This window comes from Syngnathus floridae, chromosome 10, assembly GCF_059516105.1.
Source record: "Syngnathus floridae isolate MCC-2025c chromosome 10, RoL_Sflo_1.0, whole genome shotgun sequence".
In the NCBI taxonomy this organism is placed as follows: Eukaryota; Metazoa; Chordata; class Actinopteri; order Syngnathiformes; family Syngnathidae; genus Syngnathus; species Syngnathus floridae.
The window spans coordinates 66095-87587 of NC_142422.1; the positions used below are offsets into that span (position 1 = coordinate 66095).

A 21493-nucleotide genomic window follows, 5' to 3' on the forward strand; every position below is an offset into this window, starting at 1 on the left:
GGACCGGACCGGACCGCACCGCACCGTCCAGACTCAAACCCGATGAGATCGCACTCGATAACAAGTTGACCACGATTGCACATGATTGCTTTCAAGAAGCTGACTACGTCTTATTGCTTTAAATCTTGCAAGAAAAATGGATGGTACACATACTACCTTTGCTTGTAGACGTAAAAGGCCAGTCCAGCTAAGATGAGAGCAAAGAAAGGCACGAGGATGGCGACGGCAACAGAACTGCTCTTGGTGGATGTGTTGACTTCAGGGCCGCTGAACGTAAAATTCTCTCTCACATTCAAACCTGGCAAATGGGCAATAGAAACATGAGGTTGCAACATGAGGTTGCAATAGAAACACGAGGTTGCAATAGAAACACGAGGTTGCAATAGAAACATGAGGTTGCAATAGACACATGAGGTTGCAATAGACACATGAGGTTGCAATAGCGTGTCGCGCAAAGGAACCGTTTCATAGCTTTCGGACAATTGAGTGTTTTCCCGTCAAAACTATTCTCGCGCATATTTGCAAAGACGTACCGAGTCTCTGAAGGCCAAACTGTCCATAGTCTTTACCCTGTATGAAGCCTTGGTACACAAAGCTGCTGCCCTCGGGCTCAGCTGAAACCTGTCAAATTAGAGGCACAAACAAAGACACGCACTCTTTACGCTTGCTCGGGCGTGTCGGAGGTGGCAAACAGGGAAAACATGGAGAATAGCGGCCCTCGCCTCCCGGCCGGCCAGCGCCCGAGCAACAGCGCATAGTCTAATACAAACGGCTGCGGTGTCCTTCAGCGAGACAGCCATCCTCTGAACTACTTCCTTCCCCTCCCTCCCTACCTCCCTCCCTCCCTCCCTCCCGCTCCGCTCCAACAGTGTACGTTTGCACGGTCAAATTTGGTTGGGCATTTTGTCCAGCCCAAGCCCTGCCTTGTTGCCGTAGCCCACAGCGAGAGAGAACCTTCCTTTTCATCCTTTGTTCATTCTTTTTGGGTCCTGTCAGCTTCTCCCAATCCACGTGTGAACTTACAAATCCTTCCATGGACCAGGTGGCCGCCGTAATCCGACTCAAGGAGCTGTGGGCCAGCGCTCTCATGCGGTACAGCGCAAGCGTCAGCCGCGCCTCCTGGTGCTTGTACATCCCTTTGGAAGAAAAGAGAAACATTTCAAATGGCAATTTCATGGATTGAAATGAGGTGAATTTGCCAACATTTTCTCCTGAGGTCACAGAACGGGCAGCCTTAACGCTTGCTGCGGGCCAGGGAGACATTTGCATGCCTCTGTCAACAAGGCACGAAAAGAAAGGCACGGAAAAATGAGAAAACAGTCAAAGCGAACGCTCCACTGAGCAGCTTGTCAGCCATGGATACATCTCACGCGGGAGCTAATTTTGCCATTGACTGACGGACACTGTGCAAGCCACGGACGGACGGACGGACGGACGGAGCAATGGGCGGAAAGTGATTTACTCACCAGAGAGAAGAAACTCCACGCAACTGTCGTTTAAAGTGACGTTGACTTTTCCTGTCGTTGTATTAAAGCTGGTGACTGTCATGGTCATTGGCTGCTTATGTTCCTTGTAATGGTAGGAGCCTTTCCACACGAAATTGGGAGCAAACACGTCCTCAGGAACTTGTGGAAAAGAGATGCATTATATTTTCACACAATCGTTGCAATCATGAAGGTGTACAATACATTTACAGATCCATACATACATACTGCACGTTTCACAACAAAGCACCTTCCACAACATAGAACTTATATGACGACTCCTTTAGAGTTTGGTCTGATTTGGTCTCCTGGAGACAAGATTTCCCCAACAATGTATCAAGAGCTAAACATACAGTTGCAGATGAGGCAGTTTGAAAAAAAGCCGTAGAATGAACTCACCGTTTATTTTAGGGCTTGGTGTGCCAGGTATTTGTCGGAGAGTTTTTTCCTGTGATTTGGACCCAGCTGCAGAGGACAACCAATATATCACAAAGATGGCAGGACTTCACTGCACCATAGAGAGAATGAAAATAGAGCATGCAAACATGGAGCAAAATAGGGCTCCGCTAATTGCTGGTAAAGGTAACGTTCCTTTTTTCCCCCTCATCTGGCCTAGCGCACCTACCTCTGCACACGGGCACCTTGCCAGTCCAGCTGCCATCAGAGCGGCAGAAGCGGTGCTCCGAACCCCCGGAAAGGAAGTATCCGGGCTGACAGGTGTATACCAGGGTGTAGCCGTAGGAGGCCAGCTCCAGGCCCACCACATCCGAGTTGGCCGGATTCCGCGGCTGCTTGCATGAATGAGCTGGATAGATAGCAGGAAGAGGGGGAGGGGTGGGGGTCGTCAATCTTTTGTTGCACACGCCAACGTAAAAGGTCCCCCCGCATCAACATTTGCTTTCAAATGGACTTGCGTGAAGCACACACAGGTACTTACGGATACAGCTAGGCTGGGTGCCGGTCCACGTGAGATCTGGTAAACAGAGGCGGGTGACGGAGCCCTGCAGGATGTGTCCCTGTTGGCACTGAAAGTCCACTCTGCTGCCCACCTGAACACAAATAAACTCGATGCAAAATTCATCTTTTCAACCGTTGCCCATTCATATACGCACCGACGACTTGTGTGGAGTGGTGTCATCATTTTCCCTCGAATATGCATTTCTCCGAAAATCAATACAAATTGCCCTACTATATGCATAACACTCACTGTCATGCTTTAAAAGGCTGAAAGGAACCTTACCTTAAAACCAGTTGTGTAATTCATGAAGCCACGTTCAGGTACTCCGGGATTTTCACATGTGGTTCTTGTGGGTTCTGAAACAAATCAATGGTGTCCAGGACGAGGAGCATTAGCCGAATGGGGAGACAAAACCAGTAAAGCAATGGATGACCAACAAATAAGCGTTATAATTGCGAGGTATACTGGCAGGTCATTTCGATACTATAAAAAGGACGCCAAAGCAAAAGCGAATGAAACCAAACCAAACAAAGCAAATCAATCATGGCCTGTTAGTTGTTGATACTTTTCTTGGGCTTTCAGGAGGATAGACATGAATGTTTGGTACCAATGCAGCGAGGCTGAGATCCACTCCAGGTGCCATCCTCCCGGCACATGCGTCTCGTTGATCCCACCAGCACGTAGGGAGCAACGCAGCTAAATGTCACCTCGGACTTAAAGATGAAGCTGGGCCCTTCTCGCCGGCCTCTGGCGGGCGTGCCGGGATCGCCGCAGAACTTGGCTGCGAATTCGAGATGAAAAGAATTTGTTCATCTCTGTTCTTTTTGTCCTTTGTCACTTGTGTCCCGGCCATGTCCGCAACCTGCCTGTCTTTCATGCCAAGCGCCAACGTTGGGCTCGCTTCCTCAAAACGCCATTCAAACCGCATCGCGTTTGCGTCCCGAACCCTCTCTGGGGATCTCAACGCGCATCCATGAGGTTGTTACTCACGCAAGCACTGAGGAAGGTCTCCACTCCACGTCCCATTGCCCGCGCAGGTGACAACAGCGGGGAAGGACAGCTCGTAGCCTGACACACAGCTGTAACTCACGCTGGCTCCCCATTCCCACACTGAGCCCTCCAAAACACTGTGAGGGATGGAGGGTGGCCTCGCACAGGTCACCACTGTGGAAAGAAAACACAACGCTAGGTCAGAAAGAAAGCAGAACCAAGGCTGGGCAGGAAAACAACAACAACAACAACAACAAACTAGCATGGCAGTAACCCTTATTGTGCACAATGCCATGCCATTGGCCGGGAGTCCAACTTACCCTTGCATGTCGGAATGGGACCGGCCCACGTGCCATTATGGGTACAAGTCCTGGTGACATTGCGGTGCCCTCCGATCATCACGAAACCCGGCTGGCACATGAAAAAGACATCGTGGCCCACGGTGGTGTCATCACCAAATCGAAGCCCGTTTGCTGGGACCCCTGGCTCGCCGCACGTGATCACTGGAAGAAATCAGAAAATGACGTCGTCCCAGAACAATGCCACTGCGGCAGTGACTCAATTCATTGTGTAACCGTCAGCGCCATGTCAATTAGTCTGCGAGTGCCTTTGCACACGTGCTATACGTATACGTATTTGGGTAAGAAACACTCTAGCCCACATGCATATAGAATTGAGTTCTTGATAGATGTACGAATGGAATTTGTTCAAACTGAGCACATAGCAGAGATCATTTATTTCACCTAAAGATAAACAGCAGAATGTGCTTACTGTTTTTTTTTAATATTGTGCAGCTGAGAAACTTTGAAAAGCGAATTCAACACAATTTTGTGCAGACGATACTCACTGGTGCAGTTTGGCGCGATACCAGACCAGGTGCCATTAGCAAGACATTGGCGTGACGGCTGGCCTGAGAGGAAATAGCCTTCCATACAAGAATAAGCAATGGAGTGGGAGAAGGTTGTACCGTCCACGCGGGAAATACGGCCATGAGCAGGTGTCCCCGGGTTCCCGCACTGCACGGCTGCGAGAAAAGGTGAAAGGCGAGAGAAATTGGGCGTTCATTGCGGATGAAAAGAACCGCCGTTCCAGAATAGGTTCAGATTGTCAATCAAAGGAGCCAAGTAGAATGGTTTTGTTTTTTTTAAATGCCTTGTTTTGCTACAGTGACACTGCAATGGTACCGTGGTGAGAGCACGCAGAGCAGAAAGTGGCTCGACTTTAGACTCTCTTTCGTTTGGACGACGCAAAAATGACCCCCAAACAATGACCCACTTTCCCTTTTTTTTGCTCTCTCAAATTTGAAGGGGTGCCTGGGATTGCTCCGGGCAGTTTTGGCTCGTTGCATCAAATGTTTGTTTTTTGTAAGCCTTCTCTGCGACGATTGCAACGAAAACAGCCACGATGGGAGTTCCCTTACATTTGCAGAAGGGTTGTCTGCCTGACCACGTCCCATTGGGGAAGCAGATCCTCTCGGCTGAGCCGTACAACGTGTGTCCCACGGCGCAGGTGAATCGCACCTTGCTTCGCACTTTGAAGTTGCCTGCCTCCCTGCTGGCGTGAGCAGGCGTGCCGGGATCCCCGCAGGTTCCCACCGTGTTGCCTGCGGTGAGAGAGAACCCGGCGGAGGGAGAAATGAAGGCAAAAAAGGCAAGCTGACGTCCACTTGGCTTCAGCGTAGTACACACTCACAGATGAACAACCCTTTTGGTCTGTAAGACTGGATGTTTGAGCGGTAGGCGGGTTAGGTAGTGGTCGCCAACCAATCGCAACCACCATCCCCATCCCAATCCCAATCACACCTAAGGACAATTCAGAGCGCTCAATTGGCCCGAAATAGGTTGCGAAATACGTAGGCTGTGCTATGATACATTCCTTTTGTTTGATTTAGATGAACTCAAAAGATAGTTGAGTTGAACTTTTGACACGTTTGACAGCCCCGATGGATTCCAGAGATTTCTAAATGACTCCTTTGTCTTGCGTTGGCCTATACCTTAAGCTGTGGAAAGTTTTTGAAGCCTGTCCCACAGTGTCTCTCTCACTCGCTTAACAAATGCTTCTTGTCCCACATTTTGTCAGTGTGGAGGAGGTCACCCCGAGGTAGGCCGAGATGAAGGACGGTCAAAACATTCCGACTCAACCCACAGACAAGCTCCAAAGACCTTCGACGTGATTTTGCTGCAACTATCCAGCACTCTTTGCCAGGATAGCAGCTTATCCTAAATGGGGGCGGAGGAGAATTCTACGTCTACCGTCTGGGTCCGGTGGGTGTCTTTTGGGGACATCTCAAGCGCGTGTGCCAGCGCCAGTGCCAATGCCAATGCCGGGGCGTGTGTACGTACATACCCGAGCAGTGGGGCAGCGGGCCACTCCAATGGCCATTAAGCTGGCAAGTGAGTGACGAGTCTCCTATGAGCTGGCGCTCTCCGTAGCAGGAATATTGCACGGTAGAGCCAAAGGTGAACTTCTTTCCGATCATCACTCCGTGTGGAGGAATACCCGGGTGTCCGCAGTCCACCTCTGCAGCACACAAATAAGAATCTCAATGGAAGAACAAATGGTTGGAGGAATTTGGGGTATTTCACGGCTCAGTACCCGTTCATAAAATAAGCATTTATACAGCCGCTTCACCATTTCATGCTTCTTAAAATGCCCACCGGATTGCTATGAGAACAAAAAATAAATAAATACACATGCCGCTCCTTTATTTGATCCCACCGGGGTGCACCTATCTAACGGCTGCTCTTACTAGGACCCTATTGTTTTTATACGAGTTGTTACTATTATTATATGATTGTCTCCGTAAACAGCCGAAGCATTGTACATTTCAGAGCGCTCTACGAAAATACTACGTAGGTACGTAACAGCCCACGAGGCCCCGAAAAGTCTTTTGGCCATATCTGCTAAACCTAAGAGGGGGTGTGGCATTTTGAATTTCCTTTGAAATCGACCAACTCCTCCTTTATTCAATCATCTTCCAACTTTGAAGCTTCTTACCGATGCATTCTGGCAGAGGTTTGTCCCAGTGGCCGACTGGTAGGCAGGTGAGCACGGAGGAGCCAAAGAGATAATATCCGGGGTTGCAATCGTAGAACACCACGCTGCCAAACGTGAAGTTTCCGTGCTCAATCTTGCTTTCACGAATTGAATTGGCGGGGATGCCGGGGTCCGTGCAGTTCACCACTGGATGGAACAAGTCAAGTTGAAGCCCCGAATCACAGACGAGGCTTCACATGTGCAAAATTGACAACGAGTCTCAACACGAGAAGAAGATGCCGAATTTGGGACAGCGACGTAAAGGTGAAACGGTCACACGCGGGCGACTCTCGGCCAGTTCCGTTCCCCTGCGATGAGTCGCGTCGTTGGCGGCCGCAGCGATGCCCTACCGCTGATGACCTGCTCGCGGCTCGTCTATTAGATGATCGGCGTGCCCGTGTTCCGGTACCTTGACATGTTGCGGGCTGCTGGCTCCACTGGCGGTTGGCCTGGCACTGGGCTGAAGAAGGCCCTTCCAGTGTATAACCTTTGTTACAGGAGAAGCGCACCACATCGTTGTAGTTAAAGCCGTCGCCCACGGTGCGTCCGTAGATGGGGCTGCCGGGGTGGCCGCACGTGACGGCTGGGATGGACGAGGAGAAAAGTAAGCCAGCAAGTTATGAAGAGGCGCCATAGGGTGGTGTTCACTGACAACTTTCCAGAAATATCATGAGCATCAAATGGCTTCCACAGCACAGCACAGCACAGCACAGCACAGCAGGGGAACAAAGGATCTGCATTGGATGTGTTTGTTTGGGAAAGTGATGGCGGGCGGGGGCCTTTCAGAGGCTCAATAGCTAATTATCAGACAACAATTGGTCAAATGGACTGATATTAGCCAACAAATTCACTGGGCTGCTGCTCCGTCTCAATAATAGTGACCACTCGAGGGACTCCTTCACAGCCTACCACGTCACGATGACACAGTGTTAGCTGGAGGCAAAACAAGGGAAGCCGGCAGGAAACAGCACTACTTTTAGCTCGGAAAAAAACGATAGCCACGAAGCGTTGAAATTGATAAGTGCTCTTTCTGTCACATCTGTCTGTTTCCTTTCCAAAGTTAATGCGAGAACATGCACACAGGAAGGCCGGAGGCGGAATCCAACCCGCGATCTTTGCGCGCACCGTGAGGCGGACGCGCGGCTAACCGGTCGAGCGCCATGCCGCCGGTTGGCTCGCATATTTACTCAAATGACCGTTTTGCGCGTCTCCTACTAAATATGCTGGAAAGATGATAACCTGCGTACCTTTTTGCCTCCAGCTAAGTCACGCCCCCGCGGCCATCGTTTATTGTTCAGGCGCAAGGACATAAAACAATGTAGACAAGGCGGCCCCGCCCGCTGGAGTACTTACAGATACACACTGGAAGTTGTCCAGACCAGTCATGGTCTTGCTGGCATATCCGGACGGAGGAGCCGATGAGCCGGAATCCGCCGTTGCACTGGTAAACCACTGTGTCTCTGTAGCCAAAGTTCTCGCCGATCACCTGCCCGTTCACGATCTCCTCGGGAATGCCGCAATGACCGGCTTGAGGGAAGAAGAAGAAGAAGGAGAAGGAGAAGGACAGAAGAAGCAGCATTTATAGATTTCAGGCAGGACCATGAGAAACATAACATTAGCAGGACCAATGCATGCACATTTACGTAGGCCGTACAAAGGCATCTTCCCCAGCGGTTTCCGTCTTCTGGCCGACTCCAAAGTCCCCGAATTTTGACGACACTTACCGAGGCAGCGAGTCTCTGTTCCGCTCCAAAGTCCAGACAGGAGACACTCTCGAACAGTGGATCCGGTTAAAACATAGCCAAGGTTGCAGCTGAAAATGGCTGAGGCTCCAAACGTAATCTGAGTCCCAATTTTCTTCCCATTCGGGGGAACGGGCAGGTCGCCGCATGAAACGACTGCAAGAGATAAAGACGTCGAAGATGAAGGAGAGCATGAAGGAGAGCATGAAGGAGAGCATGAAGGAGAGCATGAAGGAGAGCATGAAGGAGAGCATGGAGGACGCGCGGCGACAGCCGACCACGTTTCAAATCCAAACGATATGATTACGATGTTTACGTGTTGCCTTTGGAACGATCCAATGGACACACTGGTCATCGTTTTGCATTGCAGATACTAAACACACGCAGCCGCTTGCGAGTCGGTGCGAAATGAAACGTTTGCTGCACAAGTTGGCTGGCTCACAGCCATCCCTCGCCCAGACAAAATGGACCGATAGTCTTCACAGGCAGCACAATGAGGGTGTTTAGCATTATGTCGTTTTTTTTGCCATTTCAAAAGCTATAAGAACCTGTCCTTGAATAAAATATGTAGGTCAGGCTTTAGCACAAAAGTGAGCCACTGAAAGTCAAAGAAACACAATGTTTCTCTCAGGCTATGAAAAATAAGCAAGCCGCTTGAAATAGGGTCGCTACGTATTCATTTCCAAACAGCCATTCTATCCTACAAAGCTCAGCATACAGTGCGCTTGGATACATCTCAATAACATTTGGGACTTGTCACCTCCTAGTATTACATTTGATTTCCCCTCCTTTATATAAAGAAAACAAACCCACTTCTGCATCTGGGCCTTTCGTTTCTCCAACTCCAAACCCCATTGGCCAGGCACTGGATGTGAGCGGGACCCATCCGGAAGTACCCCGGGTTGCAGGTGAAGATTATTTTGGTGCCATATTCATAGGAAGAGCCATTGACCACACTCCATTTGCCGTGGTCCAGCGAAAAGGAACTGAGACTAGGGCACATTGTAACTGAACCAAAAGCAAAGACATTGGAGTTAGTCAAATGTGCTGACATCTGTCTCTCGACATATGGACACAGTTTCCAGGTGCGGTCCGGGCATTCGGGGTGTTTAGTCCAACTCCGGTCCTCGAAAGCCGCCGTCCTGCTTCTTTTAGAACTTTCCCTCCTCCGACAATACGAAAAAAAAAAAAAAAAAAAAGCGGGACAACAATACGGGACCGTCCTGAATCGTTTACAACTGTTGAACTGTCGAGCGAGACGGCAATGAACAACTGTCAGGTTCACTATTCTTGTCGGAGATGGAGGGCGTCCGTCCACTCAAAGCGGAGCCGGTGCCGTTAGCCCTGCCGCGCACAAGACGAGCAGCCAAACATTGTTCAGTGGAAACAAGTGGACCGTATAGAAAGCCTAGAAATCATTTCTTTGCAAAAGCCGTCCTTGCTACCTGCTGCTCCAGCTGTGTTGATGATACTCACGGATGCATCTGGGTATTTTGTTGTGGTTGCTCCAGCTACCATCTGCTTGGCACACTGTCGTCGTTAACTCTTTTGAGGACAGCCGGTAACCGCTGTCGCAAAAATAGGTCACCCGTGTCCCGACGGAATAATCGGCAGCAAGAACTCCTCCGTTGGCTGGCGCGGTGGGTACGCCGCATGACACGGCTGGAGAAAATGAAAGGATATCTGTTGACGTCCAGGTTTTGTCATGTGTGGAACGTTTGGCAGTTCAGTCAAAGCCCAAACTTGAATCATCGAATGATCCATTTGTGCTGACTTAAAGCGAATAGATGTTGGAGCTATGTATTTCCACACGATCGCAGTAGCATACAGGTACTACCTATCAGAGGACTCGGTTGACTTTCATTCATTATTCATGACATGGTTTACTCAGATGACGCTGCAAATAACATGTTGTGTTATTGCATGGTATCCGTTGAATGGATGGTGTTTTCCACCTGCTGCTGCTGCCGCTGCCGCTGCTGCTGTTTACTCCCACATAGAGTATGTGTGTGCGCGTGCTTAAATGCGGACGCGTGCCCATCAAATGACCCAATCGGGCCAATTGCCCCAAAACAGTTGCGGACTGTGCATGCCGGTGTAAAATCAGGAGATTGACAGAAGATGGCTAAATGGATTCTTGTTTCCTTTTTCGCAGCGGCTGACCATCAAAACTCAACACATTCAGCCCTGAAATTTTGCAGCCAGCCAGCCAGCCAGCCAGCCAGCCAGCCAGCCAGCCAGCCAGCCAGCCAGCCAGCCAGCCAGCCAGCCAGCCAGCCGGCCGGCCAGCCAGCCAGCCAGCCAGCGCCTCGCCAGACTCAAGTGTCAAAAGAGCTCACTCACCTTGGCAGGCGGGAACTGGCACGTCCCACGTGTAGAAGCCGTAGGTGCTTTTCTTGCATACGGCTGTGCCCTTTCCTATCAGCTTGTAGCCCCTGTCGCAGGCCCAGCGCACTGTGCTGTTAACATGACCCCCACTTTGACTGACCACAAAACCATGTTGCGGAGAGTCAGGGGTACTGCAGTACATCGCTGGAAACAATCAAAAAGTCCAATAAGATTGGATGAGAATGAAAGGGCGGGGAGACCGCCGAAACAAGCGGAGCAAAAAAAGACAAGATAAAAGCCCAAAGTGTCCAGGGCCAATCTAGTCAAAGGTGAGCCTTCTTTACAAAATGCATCACGTTGACTAGTCGTGCACAAAATATAATGGAGACCTAGCATGAAAAATGCATCTCTTTTGTGCCTTTCCATTATTATTGATGCATCTCAAATGGAAGAGGAGTCCCAATTGCCTAGCACCACCTGCGTTATTAAACAGACAATAAAGAATTGAAAGCATTTGGAAGCCGAGTGCAAAACATGCAAGCGTGTGCTTCCTTTCCCTCGGCTTGCTTTTCACATTGCGTGCGCCGCCTTACTTTCATACTTGTTTCGTATACACACACCAATGACAAGAGCATATAGGACAGAAACTTTGAGAAGAGAAAATAATCATCAAACGGATACATACTTTGATACTCACCCACATATCGGATGTGGAAACCGCGTCGGTTGGTGCCGTGGTCGGACGACCAGCGCAGCAGGAGCTGATGGCCGCTGGTGGTCAGACTGAACGGCGTCTCCACGTCACCGCTGAGTGACGCCAGGCTCTGGCTGTAGATGTTTGGACCTGCGAGAGGAACGAGTTTTGCATTGAACCTTTGCTCCATTTCCAAATGCCCCAAATAGCCCTTTGGTGCATTTTCAGTTTTGCGAATAAAAACTCTTGAATCTTTTTCCCAAGTACAAAGCAAACTTCGATTACAATCGATTGCTCGACTACTTTCGGGTCAGTCAATATCCAGCTGGCCAACGGCCAGAAGGAGACATTTACAAGCACAGCCATGGCAATTAGTATCGGTTTGATGCCATGAGGAGGAACATATGAGCAAACCAACCATCAAATATTTCCAAAATATCAAACTCCTTTTCTGTCTGGAAGAGTTGGAAGTGCAGCGAAATGTTGTAGCCCTTCTCCACATTGATCAGCCAGGAGCACATCTGGAGGTTGGGGTAGTTTTCAGGGTAGCCCGGGCTCAGGATTACTCCCGACGAGTCAAAACGGACTTCGTGAGCAGGGCATTGGACTGAAGAAAACAAACAAAACAGAAAAGAAAGAACAAGCCAGAAAGTGAAAGAGAAGGACACGGAAGTAAGACATACTCGTCTTAAAGAACCAACCTTGGCACACTGGTGGGGGTCTATCCATCTGGAGTCGCTCTCCAAGCCGACAGGTTAGAATCTCACTGCCTACCAACGTGAAGCCCGGCAAGCACGAGTACCGAATGATGTCCCCTGGCAGGCCGTTGACGCACGCACGCACGCACGCACGCACACATAGGTAAGTCAGAGCCACCACGTATGGGGGGGATAAGAGAAACATCCCTTTCTCACAACAGACTAGCTAGCAAACGCAGTGGTCGCAAACACTTTTTCGAATGAAGAGTGACATCCAGGCATTTCACATTTCGCACTTTGATTTGATCGTGGCCACACCGGCGCAGGCCTCCAATGAATATATGTACGTAGATGACACGGAAAAAAGGAAATAAAAAGGAGCACAGCAGTTCAGGAACGGAGGGGAAAAGAACCAACCTATTTCAAAGTGGTTGTCCTCAGTCAGAAGAGTAGCGTTGGCAACAGGAGGGGGCGGCTGACATGTTCTCAGTTGGTACGCTGCAGAGCGGAGGGGACGGGACGGGACACTCATTAGGAGAGAATCCCCATTAGATCAGAAGTGACCACCTTACTCTGCTGAACATCTTGTGAGTAAGGGGCCTTTAAGATTGCCAGTACGAAAGGGAAAGGTACCGTAGTAATTGAGCACAAAAAAGCCGCTGGTACTGAAGTCACTGTGGAACTTGATGAGAATCTGATTGGCAGTGGTGGATACGCCTTCCTGTACCGAGCTGCCGCTGAATTGACCGATCTGAGGTGAGGTCTGGTCGGGTCCGTCCCTGAAAGTAATGGGTGAAACAAGTCGATATAAATCAATCAATCCATCAATATAAATACATCAATAAATAACCCGTACATAGGAATTTTCAACCAATCATGTTTGCAAGATAACGGTAGGTCAGAGGTCAGCGCTCACAGAAGAAACTTATTCATTCAGGTATGCTAATTGTGACCAAGAAACCATTGCTTCTCCGATCCAAACGTACTTCAAACATCATATCCTATTCAGCTCTTGTTTCATCACATTTTGCGTCTCTCTCTTGCTCGCTCTCTCTCTCTCTCTCTCTCTCTCTCTCTCTCTCTCTCTCGCCATCGAACGGAACATCACGGTGAGTAGTCAATTAAAGAGAAGAGACCGATAAAGCCAGAGCAGGTACTTACCACACAGTGATGTAGTCATAGATTGGCTCAGTATTGAGAATAGAAAAATGGATGGAGATGCCATAACCGGGCGCTACTCTGACATTCCACATGCAATCCTGGAAGTGCGGGTATTCAGATGGGTGTCCGGGAGAGTAAATTGTGCCATTCATTGAGGTCACATTTCCGCCACAGAGAGCTGCAAGTACAAGAAAACATGCAATTGATGCAATTTGATCATCAGAATAACCGTAGCAGCATGTTATTGAGCCATCAAGTGGGAACTGAGCATAGTAAGCACTTGTCACAAATGCACTGCGTGGCACGCCACGGCACGGCACGGCACGGCGCGGCAAGCCACGCAGTGCATTTGGCGGCATGCTTGTCGCACTACGTCGCAGTAGATTGGCAGTGAGGACAAAAAGAAGATGCTTGCCAATCACCTTCACAGCGAGGTACGGGGTGATTCCACTTTCTGCTGACTCCGTGCAGGCAGGTGAGCGATGGCTCCCCGAGCAACGTGTAACCCGGGAGGCACTCAAAAGTAATAGTCATCCCCACGCTGTAGTCTTGGCCTATCACCACGCCGTTACGGAACGGCCGTGGATCCGGGCATCTTTGGAGCTCGTACGCTGTTCAAAAAGAATCGGTGAAATGAAAGGGGTGCCCAAAACAATACTGGGCCAGCCATGTTGCAACACTGTCCAATTGTAGCACTACGTACGTAGTATGTGCTCTTTTAGCATGACCTTTGATTTACTGCATTTGCCACCGTAAAATCCCCTTGACCTTACCTTGATAGACAATGTGGAAGCCAGGCTTGTTTTGCGAGTAATCGCTGTGGAAGAAGAGCGTCGTCTCGTGGGTGGTGCTGAACAGAGAGTTAGGTACCAGCGAGCCGCTGAACCTATCAATTACGCTTCCGCTCTCCAAGCTCCCGCTGCGCACTTCGACATAGTCATGAACTGGCTCCGTGGAGAAGTTCAAAAACTGCAGATGGATGCCTGCAAAAAGGAAGAGGAGGATACTCAAAACAAAAACAATTGCCACTGCAAGGCAAGATCCACAAACATCCATCTGTTTGGGGCTTTTATACGCATTTATATGTCTTATCAATCCAAAGTATGGGTAAGAAGGAGCAAGTCAATTTTGGAACCCAATTGAATCCTCCAACTGCTGCCACCATCTTAGTAGATTGAGAGAGGACTGAGGTTACACACTTGGGTAGTAACTGGCCCAAATGGCCCATGTTCTCAATTTCAGGTTCAGGTGGAAATGTACCCTTTAAGGAGATAGTACAGTGGCAACAGTTCTGCGATGGCTAATAGGAGGACTCGCAAAGATTGATTTTCAAAACGTACATCGAGGAAGCAGCTCTTTTTCTATCAACAAAATAAGGAAGCGCCATGAGAGAGAGAGAGAGAGAGAGAGAAAAGTAGGGAGGGGCACGCTCAGTGTCACACACCAAAGCCAATAGGAAGCCGAACTCTCCAGCTGCAGTCCAGGCTGCTCTGGTAATTCCCCGGAAAGCCTGGGCTGAGTATGACGCCGCTGAAATCGGACATAGAGCCGCCACACTGAGCTGAGGAAGAGCAACCCAGGAGAGGCAACCAGTCATTTTTTATGCACCGCGCTTCTTGTTACGTCGTCCGTGGCCAGGCGAGGAGCGATAGATCGATAGATCGATAGATCGATAGCAGCCCAACCCCACTGTGGGTCAAACCATACGTTGCAAAAGCCAGCACTTGTGTAAACATCTCGGTGATAGCAGCCCCAGCGGTCAAACCGTACGTCGACATTGAGAATTGATAGTTGCCGCGCAGTTGTGCGTTAGGATGTCCATACAAGTCATCATTCAGGTTGGCAAATATAGAGAAGAAATTCGAAAGACGGCTTTCGATACGCTCGGAAATATCCAACGAATGAAATACCTTACCTAAGCACAATGGTACAGGGTAATTCCACCTTCTGACAGGACCAGGCATGCATGTGATATATGCATGACCCTGTTTGGGAAAAGGCACAGAAATGCAACACACGAGCAAGAGTTTCAGTGCAAACGCATACTGTCGATATTCACTCGCTTCAGCTCTTCGAGAATATGATGGGCTGGCTAAGTCCTCGCAGCTTTCGTGGCAAGAGCGGTTGCTTTGTGAATACTTTCCCCTACCTGTAGCGAGAAGCCTTCATCACACTGGAAGGAAACCATGTCGCCGACATTGTAGCGATCTCCCACTTTGCGGCCGTTAGTGGGGAGCTGCGGTTCGGGGCACGAATCCAAACCTATTGCTTAGGAAAGAGTCACAACACGCAATCATTCGGCGGAGCCAACACCGACCCATGCTCTTTACGCAACGTTTCATGGTCCCGCAGCTGTTGAACGTTGGATGAAAACCAAAGCAAATGTTTCATGACACAGTGCCTGGCCAAAATGTCCTTTTAATCACATCATAATGGGGTTGAATCGATGCTTGTCGAAAAAAGTGACGCAGTCGGTCATTTTGTGGCTCTGATTGCAACAATCGACAAAGTGTCGTGTGAAGCCAAAATCCCCAAAGGCTTGGCATGAGTATTGAGCGCCGGTCGATTGGCGACGCAGCAACTTGCCAGGAGAGAAGCTACTCTCCGACATGGAGGAGTAAAAGTGATCTCCGTCCCTGGTTCTGGCCAAATTTGCCAGACTTGTTTTTAGCCTCAAAATACGTATGAATGGATTGTCTATCGGTGCCCCGCCCGGTACCTGTGTACTCCAAATGGAAGCCAGCGGCCGAGACACTGATGTCAGACTGAAAGGTCAGGTAGAGATTGTTTGATGTGCTGTTCAGTAGTTGAGGAATGGTCGTGCCTGTATGGTGGAGGAGAAAGCGAGAGGAGAAAGAAAGCACACCGCTCACAAACATGTCCCTCGCTCGCTCGCTCGCTCGGAAACAAGGCTGCCTGGGGCAGAGACTTCTTTCGAAGGAGGAATTTGGTAGGGGAGGTCGAGCTTCTTTGGCCATTTCTCCATGGTTCCTCCAAGAGGACGTCAAATGTCATGTGCTCAATGGCCACATTTGTGCTGCTTCCAGGAACTTGTGACTCGCCATATGACATTCACTTGAATTTGTTTTACCTGAGTAGCTCCCAAGCCTCGGAGCATTGGCATCAATACCGTCGAAAAAATCCAGAGAATCCCAATTGTGCTCTGTTGCAAAGGTCACCACTTGAATCTAGAAGAGAAGGTCAACAGGAGGTTCACGGAAGGAAGCAAATTGCCACCGATGAAAATCAAATCGGACCAAACAAATGAAACTCAAACGGGGCAAGGCTATATCTCACTTGGATGCCAGCTCCCTCTGGAACCGTTATTTTCCAGGCACAGTTAAGATAGTTGGCATATGGCTCTGGGTATCCAGGAGAGAGAATAGTGCCTCGGCGGCCCGTCAGAGCCCCTCCACAGGGAACTGGACAGAAAGAGAATTGCGGGAAGGAAGCGTGGCTTTGCTTTAAAAAAACAAAATTCAAGCTGATATCATGTGATTGGCGAACCGCTGGAAAATCACTCCACTTTATGCCTGAAGAGAAAAGAAAGCTGTTGCTTGTACTCTCAACTGTTTTGGAGCAGAAGTTTACACCCTAGCTAGCCCACATGATCTAATGGCACATCAGGTTCAAAATTGTGTCTTGCACTGTGCATAAACACTTCAGCCTTCAAGTGAAATGTTATCCCCTGCTGGATAATATCTTTTTTGGGTGACTGCTATTCGTCTTCCCGCTGCGCCTCCAGTGTTTCTGCGGTGCCACAAATTGAATAGAAGACCAAAAAAAGGACTTGAACACCTGGTTCTTCGTTACAAATAACGTCTCGTTCGGAAACGTTAACACGCCACTGTGTCAAATTGAAACTTGGACATTTGCAGAAATCGATGAACAAGACCCTGGGACAGTCGTGGCGCAACTTTCACCACCTCGCTCGGTCGGGCACCCCCGCAAACATTTGCGCCATTGAACGAACCCTGACGAGACGGCAACATGTGACACTTTGGAAAACACAATTGTTCGCAGCTCAGTGGGCTAGGGACTTGAAAATGCGTGCACGTGGAAGTGAGCAATATGCAATGTTGAAAGGTCACTGCGAAGCAAATCATTCACAGCCACCTCCTCCAAATTGGCTCCATCCTTGCACCGACCGTGCATGTTTTGGGCAGGCGGGAAGAAAGCAGAGTAGCCGAAGAAAAGCCCAGCGAGCGCGGGGAGAACGCGCAAACGCCGGGGCCAGACTGGCAACCGCTCATCCGCCCGCTTCCAACCGTGACAGACAGACAGACATTATTCGATGCGGCGAGACAGCGCTGCTTACCGACACACGCGGGCACCGTGCCGTTCCACTGGGCCAGCGCGTTGGGCACAGCCTCGCACTTGATGGCAGTGGCGCCGTGCAGCGTATAGCCCGGATTGCATTCAAACAGCACCACCATACCGGTGCCGAAATCGTTGCCCACCCGCTTCCCGAAACGGGGCTCGGGAACTGAGCTGCACTGAGAGGAACTTGTCCTGGGAACGGCTAGAAGGAGGGAGGGAGCAGAGCAAAATAGTGGCGGGTGGGAGCATGTGCAAAAGAGAGACAATGGCAGAGGGGAAGGGTTAGAACACGGCGAGTCCCTTCTCGTGCCATGCATGCACCATTGTTTTCTGCTCTGCCTGAATAAGCAGCCTGACTGCAAATCATCCTGCTATGTGCCGCTACGCCGCACACAATTGTGCAATGAGTGCCTGCCTGCCTGTCTGCCTGCCTGCTTTAGTACTCACTCGCAGGCACGCACGCAATCATCTGCCATAGCAATTAGCCTCATTGAACCTTCAGGCTCAATCAAGGCAGCTCATATAAAAGCTTACCTTGGTAAACAAAATGAAAGCCTTTTGCCGTGTCAATTCCGTTGGAGCTAAACTTCAGGGTTACCTTGTTCCCCGAGCTCAAAGGGAGCGTCTCCCCTGAAACGGAAAAGCCAATGACACCTCAAAAACACACAGATACACACACAAGCACAAGACTTACAAATTGTATTGTGTTTTTTTTTTTTTTTTTACCTGAATGGGATCCATAAATCGATGAGAGAAGCGATGAATCCGTTGAGGATCCGTCATAGATCTCAACAACATCACTGGCTAGTGTATGAAACACCACAAACTGCCCAAACAATACTGCAAGCAAAAGAAGAAAAACAAATAAGAATTCCATACCAAGTAAAATGACTGAGGTTTTACCTTGAAGTATGTCATACATGAAGTAAATTGGTGTGTGCGTGGGGGGGTTATTTACGATACATCCCTTAAACAAGGAGACTCAAGTGAAGTCAAGTGATTTTTCTGCCAAATAAGATTGAGAGAAATACAAGTGCTTACCAAAGTCGCCTGGGACAAAGATGTCATAGACGCAGCTCTGTCCTCTGGTGTAATTATGCGGATAATTTGGGGACAGCACCGTGCCCTCTGAACCGGTGAAGTGGCCGCCGCAGGGAGCTGAAGTGACAGGAAAACAAGCAACAGAGAAACACTTCACAAACGGACCATTTTCAACACCTAGGGAAATAAAGCAATCCTCAGCAAACGCACACACATTAGCATTTTGATCACAAAATGACAACACAGTGTAGTGGTGAGATGCCAAAATCATTTTTCATTTGAGAGACTCTTTGGGGCCACTGTGAGTTCTGAATCGACAGGTGAGCAGCTCTGCTGGCAAGTGCTTCAGTCTTCCAAATAATATTTCAAAATGGAATACATTCAGCGTGGCTGCTTAGACCAAACAGTCATGACTTTTCCCAAAAGCTTTCTGATTGGGCCAAAAGTGCCATTTTAAAGTCAAATGCAGAGACGACTCATGCTATGTACGTATATATTGTCTGTAAGGAAGGGCAGCCAAGCGAGGGAGGGGATGGGGATGGGGACATTTGCAGTGGCCGCATTTGGGCGGCTGATTTGTTGAACCAAGTGTTTGCGCCACATTGACATTGACGTGTCCCTTTCAAGCATTTCCCCTCTCAAGTGCTCTCGAAAGCCACCGAGATCGTTGTCTTTCAAATCCTGTGCAAACTAGACACTTTTGATGAAAATTCACTGCAAATTAAGGGCAATTCATGAAATACGCCTATTTTTGTCCCAAGCAAACAATCCGTTCATAGGACATTTTTATGAGCGTGACTGCATGGCTTTCCCGCTCCCGCGTTCCAAAATGTTGTGTTTCAACGCGAGACTATTTGCTTTGCGTTTGACCTCCCTCGCGCGACCCTCTCCCACGGCTTCCGTGCTCTTTACGCATCTCGGCGTCACGCCGCAGAGCATTTATCGGCGCTCGGCAGCTCTCACCTTGACAAGTGGGCTTGCTTCGATCCCATTCCGGTCTCTTGCTGTCGCCCATGACGCAGGTCAAAGTGGAGTAGCCTTCCAAGAGGTATCCGGGCTCACAATGAAACGTAACCATGGATCCCAGCTTGTAATCGGTGCCCATTTTGGTGCCGTTCATCACATTGCCCGGATCAAAGCAGGCCTCCCGCAGTTTGGCTGCCAATCACAAGACGAGGTTCACAAGAGGACTGCTGTGCCAGCCAGTAAACACAAGACGTTGCCAGTAAACGCAAGACGTTTCCAGTAAACGCGAGACGTTTGCAGCGCGCACACATTACTGCTACGTATCGCCAGGGACTCTTTCGGTCAACTCATGAAACATCAAGAGTTGTAAATAATAAGTGCAGTCTTGGAAAAGAAACATCCGTCCGTCCGTCCGTCCGTCCATCCATCCATCCATCCATCCATCCATCCAGCCATCCATCCATCCATCCATCCATCCATCCATCCATCCATCCATCCATCCATCCATCCATCCAGTCAACCTCAAACATGCACAAAATAGCGCACGTGCAGAGCATCCCCACAGTACCTTTGTACTCCAAATGAAAGCCGGTGTAGCTCACAGAGCCGTCGCTACGAAACGCCAGGAACATGAAGTTGGAGGAGCTCTCGATCTTCTCGGGCAGTTTGCTATCCTGAAAAGTGCCAATCAGACGAGCGCTGCTCTCTGGCCCGTCGTAGATGTACAGGAAATCGTAGTTGGGCTCGATACTGAAGCTGCAAGACAATCGGACCCGATGGGATCAAACGTCGAGATACGGGCTCTATCCGCCGTAACTTGTTGAAAAAGTCCCAATTGTTGCGACAAGGTGGCGCAAAATCTTCCCAGTGCCAAAAGATCCTTTCGTATCATGGCTTAATATAGGCAGATCAAATCAGAGTAGCCAAAAAGGAGAACCGAAACATATGAAATGAATGGAAATGGCTTAGCGCTAGCTGCATTTGGGTCCGACCATTTAAAATGGATGCCTCAATCCTTTCATTTGGCAATCCCAGGTCACAAAGCGGAAACATGTTTATTTTGCGAGGCAAAAGGAAGAGAAATGAAACATGCGACCGATTCTCATGAAAAATGACTCCAGAGTGAAGTGAAGGACTAGCTCATCTTAGAGCCTGCCAGACTCGCGCCTAATTTTTTATTAATAATGGAAGGCTTCGGAGTATCATGCAGCATAGTAAATGACTGCCATCCTTCCTGCAAGGCACACGCAAATGAGGTGATTTTCAGCATACGTAGGTATATCGGCTTTTGCAGCATCTCTCACACACACCTCTGATGCACGTGTGTTTCTTGCGCCAAAAGACAAACTAGGGCTGGTTCAAATTCCCTCTCGTCACTGAGATGAATATACATACGTACGTAGTACCTGATAAAAGCCAAGGAGATGACATAGTCAGAGTGGACAGCGATCAGCCAATCGCAGTCTTTACTGTGTGGGTAGGGGTGTGGGTAGTTGGGGGACAGGAGGAATCCAGAAGAGCCAGTCACATTCCCCCCACATGGAGCTGCAGAAGAATAAAGAGCAGAGGCAATAGATTGAACATTTGCAAATAGAAATGCACTTGAGCAGACACACACACACACACACACACACACACACACACACACACTTGCAGCGCTCAAGTCAAACCAGTTCTTAGCCCGAGACGTAAATGCGCACAGTGGTGCTGAGTGGATTTGTCCACCTACTAATTAGTACAGCAAAAATGAGATGCTGCCATCAGCCCTCTCTCACTCTGTCACTTTTACTCATCCGTCTGTCTCCCTCCCTCCCTCCCTCCCTCCCACATTTCTCACCAATGCAGCTTGGCGGGCTGGGTTGCCAGTAGTATCTATTTTCCACTTGGATGCAGGTGATTTTGCTCTCCCCCTGCAATTCATATCCCGAATCACAAGAGAAGGTGACCGAGTCGCCAGGCTCCCGCCCTTCCCCTACACGACTGCCGTTCATGGGAACGCCGGGATCTCTGCAGGCGGTGGCAAGAGAACCTAAGGAAAGAAAGGCACGCAAAAGTAGAGGCGTCGTTAGCATTAG

At 49.4% G+C, this 21493-nt stretch overlaps 1 protein-coding gene across 3 annotated transcripts in view; it reads right to left on the reverse strand.

The window, feature by feature from the left end:
- The window catches only part of LOC148391471 (CUB and sushi domain-containing protein 3-like), a 47702-nt gene that overhangs the window by 2328 nt on the left and 23881 nt on the right, over positions 1 to 21493 (reverse strand). The window contains exons 27-69 of one of the 3 annotated variants that reach the window (XM_088387464.1): positions 21256 to 21447; positions 20825 to 20963; positions 19987 to 20174; positions 19416 to 19610; positions 18453 to 18569; positions 18138 to 18251; positions 17946 to 18041; positions 17410 to 17613; positions 16389 to 16513; positions 16183 to 16279; positions 15811 to 15915; positions 15241 to 15359; positions 15007 to 15076; positions 14536 to 14652; positions 13865 to 14074; positions 13514 to 13702; positions 13092 to 13269; positions 12564 to 12709; positions 12348 to 12428; positions 11934 to 12047; positions 11651 to 11839; positions 11236 to 11382; positions 10554 to 10742; positions 9687 to 9872; positions 9024 to 9218; positions 8193 to 8366; positions 7822 to 7995; positions 6878 to 7051; positions 6430 to 6615; positions 5779 to 5952; positions 4853 to 5035; positions 4280 to 4456; positions 3753 to 3935; positions 3433 to 3606; positions 3050 to 3223; positions 2725 to 2798; positions 2422 to 2533; positions 2110 to 2289; positions 1884 to 1949; positions 1467 to 1625; positions 1024 to 1136; positions 534 to 621; positions 157 to 298 (exon numbers count right to left, since the gene is read on the reverse strand). In XM_088387464.1, the coding sequence (XP_088243590.1) occupies positions 157 to 298; positions 534 to 621; positions 1024 to 1136; positions 1467 to 1625; positions 1884 to 1949; positions 2110 to 2289; positions 2422 to 2533; positions 2725 to 2798; positions 3050 to 3223; positions 3433 to 3606; positions 3753 to 3935; positions 4280 to 4456; positions 4853 to 5035; positions 5779 to 5952; positions 6430 to 6615; positions 6878 to 7051; positions 7822 to 7995; positions 8193 to 8366; positions 9024 to 9218; positions 9687 to 9872; positions 10554 to 10742; positions 11236 to 11382; positions 11651 to 11839; positions 11934 to 12047; positions 12348 to 12428; positions 12564 to 12709; positions 13092 to 13269; positions 13514 to 13702; positions 13865 to 14074; positions 14536 to 14652; positions 15007 to 15076; positions 15241 to 15359; positions 15811 to 15915; positions 16183 to 16279; positions 16389 to 16513; positions 17410 to 17613; positions 17946 to 18041; positions 18138 to 18251; positions 18453 to 18569; positions 19416 to 19610; positions 19987 to 20174; positions 20825 to 20963; positions 21256 to 21447 (6409 nt within the window). Of the gene's footprint in view, positions 1 to 156; positions 299 to 533; positions 622 to 1023; positions 1137 to 1466; positions 1626 to 1883; positions 1950 to 2109; positions 2290 to 2421; positions 2534 to 2724; positions 2799 to 3049; positions 3224 to 3432; positions 3607 to 3752; positions 3936 to 4279; positions 4457 to 4852; positions 5036 to 5778; positions 5953 to 6429; positions 6616 to 6877; positions 7052 to 7821; positions 7996 to 8192; positions 8367 to 9023; positions 9219 to 9686; positions 9873 to 10553; positions 10743 to 11223; positions 11383 to 11650; positions 11840 to 11933; positions 12048 to 12347; positions 12429 to 12563; positions 12710 to 13091; positions 13270 to 13513; positions 13703 to 13864; positions 14075 to 14535; positions 14653 to 15006; positions 15077 to 15240; positions 15360 to 15810; positions 15916 to 16182; positions 16280 to 16388; positions 16514 to 17409; positions 17614 to 17945; positions 18042 to 18137; positions 18252 to 18452; positions 18570 to 19415; positions 19611 to 19986; positions 20175 to 20824; positions 20964 to 21255; positions 21448 to 21493 lie in introns of all 3 variants that reach the window. The other 2 variants (XM_088387463.1, XM_088387465.1) reach the window with 2 other exon arrangements.